This window comes from Pieris brassicae, chromosome 5, assembly GCF_905147105.1.
Source record: "Pieris brassicae chromosome 5, ilPieBrab1.1, whole genome shotgun sequence".
NCBI lineage: Eukaryota > Metazoa > Arthropoda > Insecta > Lepidoptera > Pieridae > Pieris > Pieris brassicae.
The window spans coordinates 17,400,626-17,416,982 of NC_059669.1; the positions used below are offsets into that span (position 1 = coordinate 17,400,626).

General features: G+C 32.7%; 1 protein-coding gene across 1 annotated transcript in view; it reads right to left on the reverse strand.

Moving 5' to 3' along the window:
• LOC123709843 (semaphorin-5B) overlaps positions 1 to 16,357 on the reverse strand; it is a 45,937-nt gene that overhangs the window by 5,951 nt on the left and 23,629 nt on the right. Inside the window, exons 4-15 of the mRNA XM_045661420.1 lie at positions 12,399 to 12,606; positions 9,356 to 9,510; positions 8,451 to 8,607; positions 5,572 to 5,771; positions 5,025 to 5,186; positions 4,129 to 4,420; positions 3,576 to 3,786; positions 2,751 to 2,903; positions 2,201 to 2,404; positions 1,588 to 1,827; positions 1,278 to 1,354; positions 750 to 966 (exon numbers count right to left, since the gene is read on the reverse strand). Coding sequence (XP_045517376.1) covers positions 750 to 966; positions 1,278 to 1,354; positions 1,588 to 1,827; positions 2,201 to 2,404; positions 2,751 to 2,903; positions 3,576 to 3,786; positions 4,129 to 4,420; positions 5,025 to 5,186; positions 5,572 to 5,771; positions 8,451 to 8,607; positions 9,356 to 9,510; positions 12,399 to 12,606 — 2,276 coding nt within the window. The remainder of the gene's footprint in view (positions 1 to 749; positions 967 to 1,277; positions 1,355 to 1,587; positions 1,828 to 2,200; positions 2,405 to 2,750; positions 2,904 to 3,575; positions 3,787 to 4,128; positions 4,421 to 5,024; positions 5,187 to 5,571; positions 5,772 to 8,450; positions 8,608 to 9,355; positions 9,511 to 12,398; positions 12,607 to 16,357) is intronic.

A 16,357-nucleotide genomic window follows, 5' to 3' on the forward strand; every position in this document is an offset into this window, starting at 1 on the left:
ATGGTCAAAAATCGAGGATTAATAAATCTGTGTCTTACATGAAATTCGGTCAGGTGACCGAATATAAGAAGAAAAATAGATTAAACTTTTGACAGGAAATTTTCATCTTTAAAGCGATATTAGCAAGAATAACCTTATTGCCATGAAATTTGTAGTCTGTGGTTATTATTTATTACTAAATCTATACTTAAAATGTCACAACCAAAGTATAGCACAAACACAAATAAAGTACTGAACGCCATAAATCTTTCCTTTTATATATATTTTTCATGTTAATAATAACTTTTAATATTATATATATATTGTATTTGCGTGTTGTATCCACGAAAATGTAAGTGCGTGCTCCTATTCCACCATGCCTCCTGCTGATAGAGGATCTTTGACAATCTGAGACAAATCTTTGTTTTTAATTTATTTTATCATTATTTATTACTAAGATGTCATGTGAAACATGGTGTAATGGTTGCAGCTCCTTACAAACGTTGAGTAATACAAAAAAAACTTGGCGGAGAGTTCATTACCAATTCTTCTCTTTCGTTCCCTTGATTTGAGAACTGGGAGTAAATGTAAAATTAGAAGCATTTAATGTATATATTTTTTTTGACGTTAATTTAGGTAACACACTGTATGGTAAATGATTTTTGACTTTGGCTTTATATTAGTAAAATAATATTGTAAAATTATTTTACTAATATAAATTATAACGTATATAAAATTAATAAGAAAAACAGTGTTCCTCCTAAACTTACCATTACAAGCGTGAGTGTTACAAGCTCTTAGCATATCATCGGGTCCACTGCATGGGGGTCGTCGACACCTCCTAGAGCGGGCTTGTTGGCCCCCTCCACAAGGGGCAGAACAGGCTTCCCACGGACCCCAACCTTCCCATCCATCTTCTTCTGGGGGTGTACTGCTACACGCCCCTTGGGCGTTACAATACCTCTCTTCTTCACGGGCTAGAGACAACTGGAAAATAAGATTTTATATATATTAAACACAACCATTTATTGTACACTAATATAGTATTACAGTAAATACATTAGCTATTAAATAATAAAAACTTACTGTTATTAATTACATTTCACCCGGTGAAGTTGATAATTATTTCTAGATTTAATTGAAGTGGAATGATTAGTGTACAGATAAATGGCATAGCGAAGGTTCTTGGGTTAATTCTCATTTTGCAAATACTCCTATTATACAAAACTATCACATAAGGGTGTAATTCAATGTGTGTAATATTAAAGAGTTGAGCTGAATTCAAACTACATATTTACCCTTATTTGTTCCGGTGTAGGTGCCTTACAAAGGAATTTGAATCGCTTCTCAGTGTAACTGCCATCAGACGCATTACCTGTAAAAATAATGAATCTTATCATCATAGCTTTTAATTCAAAATATTACCATAATCTAAAAATTATAACAGTCAGATAATTTTTCATTTAGACTAATAATAATATTTTTGCTATCTGCTTTTTTATGAATAAAAGCCTTTTTCGTATACAGAATAGAAAAAATTTAAGAATTTGGCATGCACTTCACAAAAACAAACTAAAATAAACTATTATGACGCATAATATATCTTACCAAGCATTTGCACCCACGGAGTCCAGGCAGTTGCCTTACGAACCTCACAAGGTCGTAAATCACAGGGCAGCCTCTCATATTTTGGTCCTTCGCAGTCCGAACCCCCATGTTTGGGTGCAGGGTTACTACAATTTCGGCGTCGTTCTTTAGCGCCCGAGTTGATTCCACATCCAACTCCTGAGCATGGCGACCAGGCACTCCATGATGACCAGCCTCCATCGACTGGGGCTAAATTGGGGTCTGAAATATAAGAAAACATAATATTTGGTATTGATTATGAAACAGATACATTACGTAATTATTTTTTAAACAATTGAATAAAGTCGCTACACCTTTTCAGGGTAGAATCACATAATCATAGTCATCATATACAATGTCATTATTGTAGGAGTGACCTGAAAGGGTAAGAGAAGAGACTATTCCAGAAGAAAAGACTAGTTGTATCAAATAGCCTTTAGAGTAAACATTTATATTTGAATGTTTAAGCTTAGTCGAAAATTCACTTAAATAAGAATAAAAAATATAATATTATTTCTACATGAAGTCGCATCGACCCCAAAGCCTTGAATAATAAAACGATAGCTACTTCTAATATGTATATAAGGTTATTTACCAGGACATGGAGGCAAATTAGCGCAGTACATATCGCTAACATCCAGACCAACACAGACTCGTCCACCAAATTTGGGTTCAGGGGATGTACAGGTTCGTCGCCTGGATTTGACTGCGATGCCACAGGTGTTTGAACACTCTGACCATGGAGACCAGGCTGACCAACCACCATGAACCGTACAATTTGCTACTGCTATACTTGCACCTGGAAAAATGTGGTTATATTTGCTTACTAATATAGATACTATGAGGACTTATCTTGTTTTTTTATGAGCTATCTAATTTCTTCCACGGGTGGTCACCGAGTATAAACAACACTTATTTTAAATCTCGTAATCCGCATGGGCCAGACACATTTCAGGTCAATCGTTCGTCGCTAATCAATCCTCATCTAAGTCTCAGACGCGGTAGGTACATACATGTTAAAAAATATAATCACTGACCCTGTGAAAGCCCCAGGCCGATTTGGACTATAAACAATGTTGCCACAATGATTTGAAAATCGGTACTTATAGAAAATTCGAATAAAATAAAAAATTTCATTTATTTACCTGTACACTTCTGTCCCCCATTCGCTGGTCTAGGGTTGTCACATCGCCTGGTCCGACACATACACATGTCGGGTTTATCATCGTAAGTGTTTCTAGGTGTTCCGTCCTGCATACAAGGCTCCCAGTCCGACCAAGATGACCAACCGCCATCAACTGTAATATAAATTACGAAATAAAGTATTTACACAAAATTTTCTACACATTCCATAACAGTCGTGTTTGCGTTAGATGTTTCTATAGACTATTTATTACTAACAGAATTTTCTAGAAAGTTATTGAAATTTTTGTATATAATATATAACAGGGTAATATTTGGTCTATTCTTATCAAATTAATCCTAAACACACAATTTTATAGTGTAGTTCTTTCGAATCATATTTAACAATAATAATTAAGAAAACACTTTTTAAACGGATTGAAGCTATGTTTTATTATTATAAACTTATAATTATTTATTTAGTCGATACCAACTCCAGGGAAATAAATACAGATAACAGAACTTTCTCTACAGCTCTGATACTTTTGACATTCAACACCTTTTGTCTTAAGTCACCGTGAGCACGCACGCTGTAAAGCACGCGAAACGTCGGCAAATTTAAATTTAAAATTATGTAAACAATTATAAGTTTATAATAACAATACAGAGCTTCAATCCGTTTAAAAAGTGTTTTCTTAATGTGTAAAAGCCATGTTAACAAAAGACAATACTAATAATAATTAAAGTAAATGTATTTATATTTAAAACCAAGTAGAAACCGTAGTTCTAAATAATATATGAAGTAAAAAGTGAAAATAGTAATTTATTTGATAAACAAATAAACCAACCAGGTGTGCTGACAGTGGGACACGTAGCAGTGTTCTGTATAAAGTAAGTGTGGTGTAAATGAGGTGGAGCCCGAATACAGTTTTCCCTCGCATCATCCCACCCGCAATGTGGGTCTGTGGCACCCACACAACTTGACCTGGTCTTGTATCTGGAACATCGCTCGCTTCCCAGGCGAAGGACACCCGTATCGCTACCTATGTAGAGCGACATCTGTGGAAGAAGTTTTTAATATTACATTACGTTCCTTTTCTTTATTGAAATATTCAAAGTTATATTGCCTTTTTCATCTAATCAAAAAAGCCTTCACAAATGTTTTCCTATTTACTCGTACACACTCGTTTTATGGTAATTATATTAATACAAAAAACACTATGTCTCAACTACACAAAGCTAAAGAGCGGGAAGTTTAAATAATGCATTTTTTTATAATTAATATTAGTGCAGTATATTTTGCATGTATGTATATTTGCATGTATATTTAGAGACAAGCACATTTCGACAGAGTTTGAGAGTTTAAGGATTTTTTCAAAAATACAGTTGATTGTTACTTACAGAATCCTTAACAAACTGCATAGTCAGGATATCGTATCCACCATTGCCATCCTTCAACTTCCAAATTTCGACCACGCATGCGCCCTCATACCGCGGCAGTATAGCCAGCTTTATGATACTACTTTTCTGTGTTGCCACAAACACGACAAGCTGCTTTCCAACATTTTTAGTGTTGGCAACATCGACTGTAACGTGAGTGAACCGTTCTAGAGTGGCTTTGTAGACTGGTCCTCCAGAGATTGGTTGTATTGCGTCGTACATTAAGTGATACCGGTGGTATTCTAATGCGAGTCTGAAAATTGATGAGAAAACAATTCATATGAAATTTGAAAAATCTTTTTACTTTTGTTGCGGCTTACATAGTGAACAGACATGCTAATGTTTTTTTTTTGTAATTAAACTTAATAATTTATAAAACGTATATATAGTAAAAAAAATCAACTAGTTCATTTTCGAGATCGGGTAAATTTGTTGTAACAAAGTTTTCATTTGTGTGTATGTGTTTGTTTAAATAAAAGTTTTACGTTCAAAATAATTTATTCAGATATATCTATAATTTGTTGTAACAAAGTTTTCATTTGTGTGTATGTGTTTGTTTAAATAAAAGTTTTACGTTCAAAATAATTTATTCAGATATATCTATAATTTGTTGTAACAAAGTTTTCATTTGTGTGTATGTGTTTGTTTAAATAAAAGTTTTACGTTCAAAATAATTTATTCAGATATATCTATAATTTGTTGTAACAAAGTTTTCATTTGTGTGTATGTGTTTGTTTAAATAAAAGTTTTACGTTCAAAATAATTTATTCAGATATATCTATAAGTTTGTGGGTACTATAATGAATATGCAGTGTTTGAACCTAGATTCAGTACTAAGTTTAATAAATAATTCTTACCTTGTATCATTAGCACATCGGAAATGTTCCCTAACTTCTTTGGAAGGAGACTTTGGTTCCCACGTAGAAGTGGGCGAGTCTTGCACTTTGTATGGCCCTTCAAAAGCTGCATGTATGTCTGACATATTGTATATGCACATAGCGCTGCCAGCTATGCTGTTTCTGTAATAAAAATTACGGTGCTATTCAAAGTCCTCATAATGTATCTAATACGTATATGGAGTTAAATTTTAGTAAAACCTGCGTTAAAATTATTTTCTTTGAGGACATAAACAGTGTCAATCAGATTTCTACTACTCGTTTAATTAGATTTCTTGAAGTGATTCAACACTGCTGGATTTTTTTATATAGGGTTTTGTTAAAGAACCGAATTGATTGCAGCCTTAGCTAATATTTGTAAAATTAACAACCACGTGAAAAAGTACCAGCATTTTGCCAAAAACCGATTCAAAAAGATGTTAAGAATTGTCATTTTAAAACGATGTTAAAAAAGCTGGTTTCTGTAAACACTGGTAAGCATACTGGTAGGATAGTAATCCACACTTACGTAGGAGTACTAAATACAGCTACAAGTAATTTCTCCTGAGGCAGGTATTCCATACTTTGCACTTCGTCGTAGTTGAACGACACGTCACCAGGCACTGAACATTTCAAGCGAGCCTTTATGAACGTACTCCAGTTGTCTCTCATAACTAGATGCCCACCTACGTCGTTTTTGCACACTCTGGCGACCCGGGAGTATAATATCTGTAAAAAAGCAATAAATTTATTAGTGATAATATGGCTAACATATGTATAAGGTTCTATATAACATAAGATATAACTCTTTGTTCCATACAAATACTTGAATTTGAATAATATTCATTTTTCATGAAACTTATATTCCTTATTCCGGATATTATAGATAAAGTTATATAAACCAAGACCAGTCCAGGGATTAACCGACACAATTCCATTCTAAGCGAAACAATGTTAGGATTGGGAAGCAGAAAAGGCTGTACAATTGAGTAGTAGCCCTAAGCACAATACCCTAAAACGACGGCTCTACAATTGAGTCAACTTTTTAAATAGAAATATAATATTTTTTATAATACCTAGCAAAAACATATACACAAATATGTCTTTATATTTACTCACCATGTTGGTTAGTGGTCTTAATTAATATTAAGATTTCATAAATTTTTATAAAATCTATTATTATTTTGTATTGTGAATTAAGGAATGAAATGGAATGGTCTTGGTTTATATTACTTTATCTATAATATCCGGAATAAGGAATAAAAGTCTCATGAAAAAATATATTATTCAAATTCAAGTATTTGTATTCGTACTTCTTTAAAAATAAGTTTTCTTTAATAAGGGTTTCCTGGAAGAGATCGCTTAGTTGCGATAAGGCCGTTGCACCATGTTTTTTAGATTTTTGTTAATATTATTATTTATCCTGTGTAAAACAGTGTACATAAATAAATATATATTTTTTAAACAACCCGCAAACGACAGCTCCAAATCTGTTCAATTGAAATGTCAAAGTACGTTATTTATATTTGTCTTTTATATGTCTTTTTTTGAAATTGGAAAGTGATCTTAAGAAAGTTTACACACGACAAAAATTTTCCTTATAATATTCTTAAGTATGTTTACTTAATAGGGCCATATGGTGTTAATGGTCCTAGACATTAAAACCCTTTTATGGTCAAGTAAGAAATACTTTAGCAGTCTAACACCTGTCGCGGCTAGTTTATTATCTAGCCCGGAAAACGATAAGGTAACTTAAGCACCGCTCGAATTCTTAAATATTTAAGATATATGCACATGTACATACAACAACAATTTAAGAAACAAATTAGTAGCAAGCCAGAATGCAATGAAGAGAGGCGTATATGTGTGTACGTTATACATGCCTTATGCCCTAAAATGGAAGCGAATGGAGAAATAAAACCATGGACAAAGTTAGTTGGGAAAAGCTGGAGGAGACCTTTACCCGTGTAGGGGGTCCGGACAGTACTAAAGGTAGCTAGGATATAGGACATATAGGATAACATGATAAAAATAATATATAAAATGTAACGTATAGGGATTCTATATACTTATTACGATTAGTAATAGCTACGAGTCGTTAGTAAACTAATAGAAAGGAAAGGCGATTTAACTAAATAGTATTAAAAGAAGCAAGATTTGTATTTTTTGATGTCTTTAAGAATGCAATCAAAAACAAATGGAACGATTTCTAAAATTCTTTTACTATTACATTAATACATTATTCCTGCTATAGGCTATATTTATTTTTCAAAATGTAATAAAAAACAGCCGTGCGAAGGAGGAATTTTCTATAAAATTGCATTAACTTCAATTTAACAACAAAAGAATTTCAACAAGCGCTTAAAATTAATTTAATTCATCAATAAGCTATACTTTCTATTTAAAATTAACGATTCGTAGAAATTACGTCTTGTATTTTAAAAATAGAACTCCGTCTCAATCAATCACGGATAAAAGATAAACTCAATATATATTCAATCCAAATTAGCTATTGAACAGCAATGTTTATGCACGATTGAGTCCATAAAAATGTAAATACCATTCACAATATACAAATACTTTGAATTGTAAAATAACTTCCTGGCAACGATTTAAAATATTCTAAACCTTATTACTGACGCATAGGAGTGAAGCTCGCATAATTATAAGTTATGTCACTGACGTATTGCAAGCTATTTAAGGTTTTAGCTTGATACAACTGGATTACTGTAATGGGTTTATTTTTATAGCTATTTTTTAGATAACTGTTGCCTAATAGAAAATCCAACCAAAATTCAATAATAAAATTATATACATATTAGTATTTAGCTATTTGTGTATTTATATTTGCGGATGCCTGGTGGACCCATGCGACTTCTTCGATACAAAAATCGATCGAGAGTTGTGTGGATCTGGATAGCGCTGTGCCTTTTTAAGTTCACACAGATACTTTTTCTCATATATTTTCAAAAGTATTTGATTGACCTCATTTTAACATGAACATAAACCTACCTATAAATATCTCTATCGTCGTCTATCGTATAAATTCTTTTCTTGCTGGCGTTATTTTTTTTTCGCGTATATAGTAGGACAAACTTTGGTCAGAAAATAATCAGCACAATTTATTTTAGTAACAAATATTTTTTTACTTATAATACAATGATATTATTATACGAAGTATCTCTATCCAATGTTTTGTAAAAGAAAAACCTTCGTTACTACAATTGTTACTTACTATATGCAAGTTATAATATCGAAAAAAAGCTCAGTTTTATTTCATCCATTTCATTCATCTTTTGATAATATGTATTCTTCTATATATACTACTAATGGTGTAATGTTATAAACAATTATTTTGTAAACATTAACAATTAAATTTAGTAAAGTAAATTAAATTAATTATTAAACCTTTCCACAGTTCAAATGTTCGACAGCCACTTCTCTGAATACGAAGTAGACGAAGTGGTCATCTTCGAAACTCCCTACAAATTGTGGTTCGTTTAAGGAGTTTGGATCGTACTGAGTTGTACGCAGCATCCCTGTGTTGCGAGAGGCACCGTGACTCCTGAAAATAATATCAATATTCAACCGGCAGTATTTTACTTGTCTTATTTATATTATAGATATTTTGGACTCATTTATAGCATCTTAGTACACACAATTTAATTTTGTTATACAACATAATTATATTTGGTCTTATTAATAAGTTGTAAATTGGTTTGAGCACAGTGCACTAGAGCACTACATGTATATCTATTCTATGCTTCGACCACAATATCTCCTTTATTAAACTTTGTACATAATAATAAGGTATATGGCTAGGTTTTTATAATGTCACTAATAAATTAGTTGCCTAATTCCGTGCCTAACTAAAGTATGTTTGCATTTGTGCCTTAAAAAATAATACCGATCGTTTTCCTTTTTTGCATAAATTGTAATCAAAGTCAACCCAAAAGGTTTTAATGTATACAAATGTATCGTTCTGTAGTGGACGAATAGCTAAAAACTACTAAATGCGAAAATAATGGTCACTTTGTTGCATAATTTGTTACTAAAGTCAACCCACTAGGTATTTCAGTGTATATACAAATAAGGGAGCAGATGACAAAAAAATACATCCGAGAGTACTACTACGGTCTCCATAAGGAAAAACCCAAACACTGTGTAAATAACTATTTACAATAAGACAATTAATTTCGTTCAAGAATTGAAATTCATACAGAATAGTAAGGAGCATGTTATATTGAAAATAATTTCTAAAATATACTTATATGTAGTCTAGGTTAAATTAGTGAATTTTGTGAATCACTTACCGAGAAATAGCTGTATCAGAACTAGTGAAATCAGTAGGTGTTCCAACATAGTACTCGCCGGTGGATGATATAATAGCTGTCACATTCGAATGAGGGTTGTGAGGACAATTTGGAACGCCCGACACCCATTCAGATATCAGATTTAACGATTCAATCTGCAAAAAAAGTTTTCTAACTGAGCTGACTCGGGTTTGCATGGACTGCTTTGCATAATATAACAAGACGAAACTTATAAGATACAAATGTGTCCTATACTCCTGATGTATTAAGAGCCAGTGACTTGAAATATATTTACTGTGTAGCAATAAAAAAATAAAAATAAATATTGGCGCAACTTGATTTAAGAACTGGCAGTAACAATAAAATTAAAAGCATTCATTATGTACTTCTTTTTTGACGTTCATTAATGTACATTATGTTACCTATATGTATAAATGATTTTGATTTTTGAACAATCATTTTAGGTCTGGGCCTCAGATTTCTAAATCTGTTTCATGATCATTTGCTAATCTAATAGGCAATTAGGTGATCAGCATTCTGTGCCTGACAGACGCCGTCGACAATTTTTTTTTTTGGGTGTTAGGCAAGCCGGTTTCTTCACGATGTTTTCCTTCACCGTTCGAGCGAATGTTAAATGCGCACATAGAAAAAAAGTACATTGGTGCACAGCCTAAACTACGACCTCAGGGATGACAGGTGCACGCTGAAGGCCAACACTGGTCTTGTATAAAACATTACATTTTAAACTATGTATGATTAGGTTAGATACTTTAGTAATACAATAATTTATTTTTCATTATCACAGTAGACAACGGTACTCAGGTTCAAGTACTTCAGGTTCGGTGAAGCGTGAAACTCAGACTTTAAAGTAATTCATTAAAGAGACAAAAATGACTGCCGTTTGTATTATTTTTGTATATTACATACTCTGTGTTATGGTATTTGCGGAACGAGAACTAACGTAGCGGTAATTCGACCTAGCACCTGGACAGTATAACTCTTTGCTACGCATCTCAGTATCAAGTTGATTATTGTCGAACTTAATGACATCAGAGTGTTGACGACATTGCAAAAAAGGTAATTTAGCATTACTGCGACCTTGATTCCCATGACGTTTCTGTTTCCGTACAGATCTTTAGACCTATTTTTGTCTCAATAAAGTGCACGCCACTGTATTCATGAATATATATATTCCGTTTTTGTCTTCTAACAGATTGTACATCATATACAAAATTTAATTTTAAAAAAAATGTGCGTGTACACACGTAAGAAGTGAAACTTCTTTATGACCTTATTTTTCGAAATATTATCTACTGTATGCAACTTTACAGAAATTGGTTAAATAAAGTTTGACTAAAGGCTTTTATTATCATGGACATGAATACATATAATACAATTTAATTTTACCTTATTACTACTAAGATTATTACAGAATTTCATTAATTGTAATAGAATTATTACTATCATTGTTATCGTTATTATATATTTTTATTATTAATGGCTTATATTCTCTTAGAATCAACCGTGGTCAAGAAAAAGATGGCGCGTAACCGAAAAATGTGACGGTAAATTATTTTCTAACGCCGATAAAGAAGTTTCACTTCAACAATTTCATTATTTCTTAGCCGTTCAAAATGTTCAAAGCACAGACATCGGCGAGTATATAATTAAATTAAAGCATTGACACAGCCCACGTGACCTACTTATATTGATTAGGAAATACGCCAGAAATATGGTAGTTCATTATCGTGGTTCGCCTAATTTCGTTATGATAAGATAACTGTACGACCTTGCACTTTGATTTACAACGCAGTTTTCTTCAAGAAGTATTCATAGAGTATGACTATTCACTTGATTTCATTTGGATCATTGCCTTACGTAATTTCATACATGTGGAGCTAGTATTACTATTTTAGCATTACCCAAAAAGCGTGGTAACCCAAAGTTCTGTTTATTATCGTCTCAAATATCTTTTATCTATGAACATCAAAGTTACGACCACTGAATACCTAAACACATTAATTACTTGACCACTATATTCATTCAATTTGGCAGCTACTAATAAATAAGACTGGTTCCTATGTATTTTTTGCAAAGGTAGTCACAAAAAGTTTACAGTTTAATGAGAATCAAATTCTAAATAGCCACTTGATATGTGATATTGTACATTAAATGTTTTAAATAACTTGGGAATTCAACACCTGTGGAAACTTCACAATTATTATACATAGTGTGGCGTAATGAATTGATAATATGGTACCTGTGTTCAGAAAAATATATTTTAGGCTGAATAAAAGTTCCTCGATTTTCAATTTTCATATACGACATTTTCGAAAATTAAAACTCTTTATGGTGGCAAGTCCGAAGGAATCTTTTCAATTGTTTTTTGGATATCCCTGGATCACCATCTTCTACTCTGTCTACATGGGTACTCAATTCACTACGCCACATCGTGTAAAAGAATTCTACAATTGCATTTATGCAATCCTGTTTTTTTTAATGAGGTGAAAATGCGCTTAGGCAGGCCCGCGCCCAGAATGTCGAGCATGACACGGGGACTGTGGGGCTGGGTCTACACTCAAATCCCTCTGCTATTCAGAGGGGTAGCGAGACCCCATCCACTAAAAACACCTCAGCCCTTAAGATGGGCCCTCGAGGTTGGCCAGGCATTATACCCAAGGATTTATGCAATCCTTACTTTAGTAAGGATTTCGATTGAAAAATTCAAATGTTTATTTATACTTCTACATTCTAAAAACTCTTTTATCAAACCTAAGAATAATATTCCTCAGCTAATCTTCTATGAATTTAGTTCCAGTTTTATCTAGAAAGGTTATATTAAAAAATAACGTTAAACTTGTAATAAAACATATACTTTAAGAAATGTATGTTATTTTCGTATCTCATAAAAACATAATAAACAATGTAAACTGCGTTTCTCGCAAAAAAGTGCCATGAATTTTTTGCTTTGCGAGTAATAAAAGCCATACCGCCAAGCTCACATGAGCTGACATTAAACTAACGATATTTTAATTTCCCTCACCTCACGCCAACTGCATACAGGACTAAACGCATTAGTTCCACAAGCGAACAGCTTATGCCCGTACGAGAGCAAAACCTTAATGTGGTTATGGCAATCCTCTTCCGTCTGGCCTTTGTCCTGGCAGAGTATAGCTTTGTCTGCTGGTGCGGGCCAGTCTGCCCGCTCCAGTTGGCGCAGACCACGAAGTGAGAGACGGTACATAGTGTCTCTGTAACAAACATAATATGAACATAAATATTTTTATTATGATTTATTCTGTTCGGTGATGAGGTGATAGAGGAAATAAAGTTTTTACTATAAACAATTTTTTTTATATAAATCGGATGGCAAACGGGCTGAAGCTCAGTTAATGTTAGGTGATTCTGCCGCTCATTGACTCACTACCATAAGTATCGCAGGTGCATTGCCGACCTTTTAGGAATTGGTACGATACTGAAGGACCATAAGTTGAATTGGTTCGGAAAAATTGCCTTAAAACGCTCAGTACTGTGAATATGTATACATATGATATTAGTCATATTTAACATCAAATACTAAAGTAGGACTACTTTACCACACTAAGTAACGCCTATATGATTCAGGAAAGCACTTTAATCTTTCACAATACATTATCATTATTTTGATATAAAAATGCCATGTCATAATCAGCCCACATACTTATGTATAAATCCACCAACGCACTAACCTCGTCCACATGTTCAAGAGGTTAGACATAAGTACTATAATTATTATATAGGAACTAGGAAATAATTAGATGAGTGAGGAAGTTTAGTAGTTTAAAAACCATAAACCATGCTTCTCGAGTATAAAGAATATTTAAGTCCTAAGTTCTTCGGGAAAAATTCTATATGTTTAGTATCTTCTTTTGTTAACATAGCTTTTACACATGAAAAGAAAACACTTTTTAACGGATTGAAGCTAACATAGATTATTATTATAAACTTATTATTTTACATAATTTAATTTTTTCCGACGTTTCGCGTGCTTTACAGCGTGCGTGGTCACGGTGACTATAAAATTTAAATTATGTAAAATAATTATAAGTTTATAATAATATATAGCTTCAATAAAAAAAGTGTTTTCTGTCAATTCTGTATTTTTTTAGAATTTTACTGAACTAAATTTCTACATACATTTACTACCGTCTCGTCTATTAAATTAAACACAGTAATGTTATTAGTCGCAAAAAGAAAAAAACATAAAGATTTCAAATATACAAAGGTTATGTTTTCTTAGCTTTAGTCTAAATTCAAATATAGTGGTCAAGAGGTTAAGTAAATATATTTTATCTATACTCACGCAAAACCACTTCCTTTAAAAACAAACGCGTCTTCAAACTACTAAATTATTATTGGTTCTTAAATATTTCAAAATTTGACCTTAAAATAAGTAGTCACTTACTCGACGGAGATTTAGCCTAGAAAAACGTCAAGTACGAAACAGGTCAAACGTCATGTTTAACGAAAAATTACACGTTGAAAAACTTTAAAAAATTTAACAGTTAGAAAAAAAAACTATTTTGACCTCTCCTTGAAAATACCTGCTATTAAACCTTGAGCCACGCCTCTACTTACGCCTAATTTCTCAGTAAAATAACAAGCATTTATAGGTTTTATACCCATTACTGTATACCAAATGTTGTTAATAGACGTCACCCGAGCACACAAACTATGACCACTATTTGCAGGATTGTTTTATTAATAAATAATACTTATGATTCCCATTGTAACGGCTTTTTACTTAAGGTTTCTTTTACGATGCACAAAATTATTAATAAGAGGATGGTTTGGTGAATTTTAGTCTGAGACTCAACGTAAGAATTTTATGTTTGGATCACTAATGACACATAATACCAATACCTGTACAAGCCCGATGTTTGATTCTCACTTTTTCGAGTCTGCCCTGAGAAACAGCGTCGAACATTTAACTCATACAAGAGCGATAAACAACCTAAAACATTGAACTGTTCCACGTCTTGTTAATAGTTTACCATCAAATCTTAAAATAGCACCCGACATTGGAAGGTATTTTTTAGTCAACCTGAAATGTGATTGCTGGCTCCATAGATTTAAGATAGACAGTATTTGCATATGGTATAAAAAAGTCTAACATCAAGGTTTTTTTGTAATGTGTGATTGTATTTAACTTATTTTATATATTATTTAGCCCTTCAGATCCCAAGTTTAAACCCCTTAGTGTTTACGTGGTTTTGTACTCCTACTTTATTTATAATGTAATAAAAAAACGTCATGAAGTGTAAATTCGTTTATCACGGATTTATGAAATGATAACACCAATTACATAAAATTTTTGGTCACGTGACAATTTTACCCGGCAACTTTTGGTTAAACTCATACTTCAAGATATTTCTTAAGCGATTAGTTCTGCATCTAAATGCTTATTAGTGCATAATCTTTGATATTGACTACGTGCAAGTTGCATAGTAAACATGTAACCGGTTTCTTGTTACCCAAGTTTCGAATATACATACCCGTAGTATATGAAACTTAATACATTTCTGAATACGCAGTATAATAGGAGATTACAAGTAAGCTGTGTAAGTACTTTTGTAGCCACCTGGACTGTTTGTATTAATAAAAAGAATGTTTTCTTTATCTATTAGACTGCGGTGAGGTGTTTTTGTCTTATATTCGTCAGAACTAGACGCGTTTTATGCATTAAACTCTGTAAGGGTGGGAATGTAAAACAGCGTTTCGTTTGACTGTGATTAGTTTATTATTCCATTAATTTTTTTTGACATTCGAAATCTACTCCCCCGTACTTCTACTAAAATCAATTTATATTTTAATCAACTTATGAGGAATCATTTAAGTAGTTTAAATTTAGTTAATTGAATCAATATAAGTTTCCTTAATTTATATCTCATAAAACATTAATTTAATTAATATAATATTTAAGCGAGGAAAACAATAAATTCGCCTTAGACTTAGAAAGTGAAATATTCAAACTCTCGATAGCACCTTGCGATAACCCCGTGATTGCGAACATAAAACACTCGATCGGAAACGGCCTTTTCTCTTCCTAACTGACAAATAAGGAGAGCCGTTGAGCTAAAATTTATTCGCGCTACTACCTTTACTGACCTGCCTGTCATTATAGGGACGCGGATGTAACGACTTTAATGTTTATTCGTAATAGTTACTGATGCTTTGTTTTGCTGATTCTACTGATTTATTAGGTAAGACCATATATTAATAATTTTAAATTTAGAAGCGCTACAGCCAACTACTTCAACTGAGCTCAGCTGGACCAATTTAAGTACATAAATTGTTTTATTCTTTGAACTCTGACTTTTTATCGAATTCTCTGTAAATGTTATGAAAAACCAAATAACCAGTTAAAACGAACGTTCGCGGGGGCAGCTAGTTACAAACAAAACTGTAGTTAATCGAATTCGGATGCTGATAGACCTTGACACTTTAGTACAATATACAATTACCTACACTACTACTTTAGCACAAGATATTGTATAATCTGTGGAATATATAAAAATAAACGATTCCTTATTCTACGTTCGTAAACGTTGCTTTAACTAACGAAAAATGTTTTGTCGCGTTCATTTATATGCAAAATACGAAACTGAAAGAGACAATATAGTTAATAACTATTGCAAGAGGTCTATAATTCAAAATGTACTGATGTCTCATTTGTCAAATTACGACCATAAATTACAGAATGTTTGTCACATTTTTCTAATAATAAAGTGGCACCTTAAACCCTAATAAACCTTTTAAATTTGGACCTTACATAATTGTTTCGTAATTATTATTAGTAGGTAGGCACGAACAACAGATTGATACACTGAACAACCTTTTATACCTCTGTCAACTTCTACACATAGACCGGAAGACCATTGGTGGCACAGCCGGGGTTGGAGAGTACAATCTCAGGGATGCGAGTCGCTTTCTGGAGTCACTAGGCCAACACTGTTATTCGTC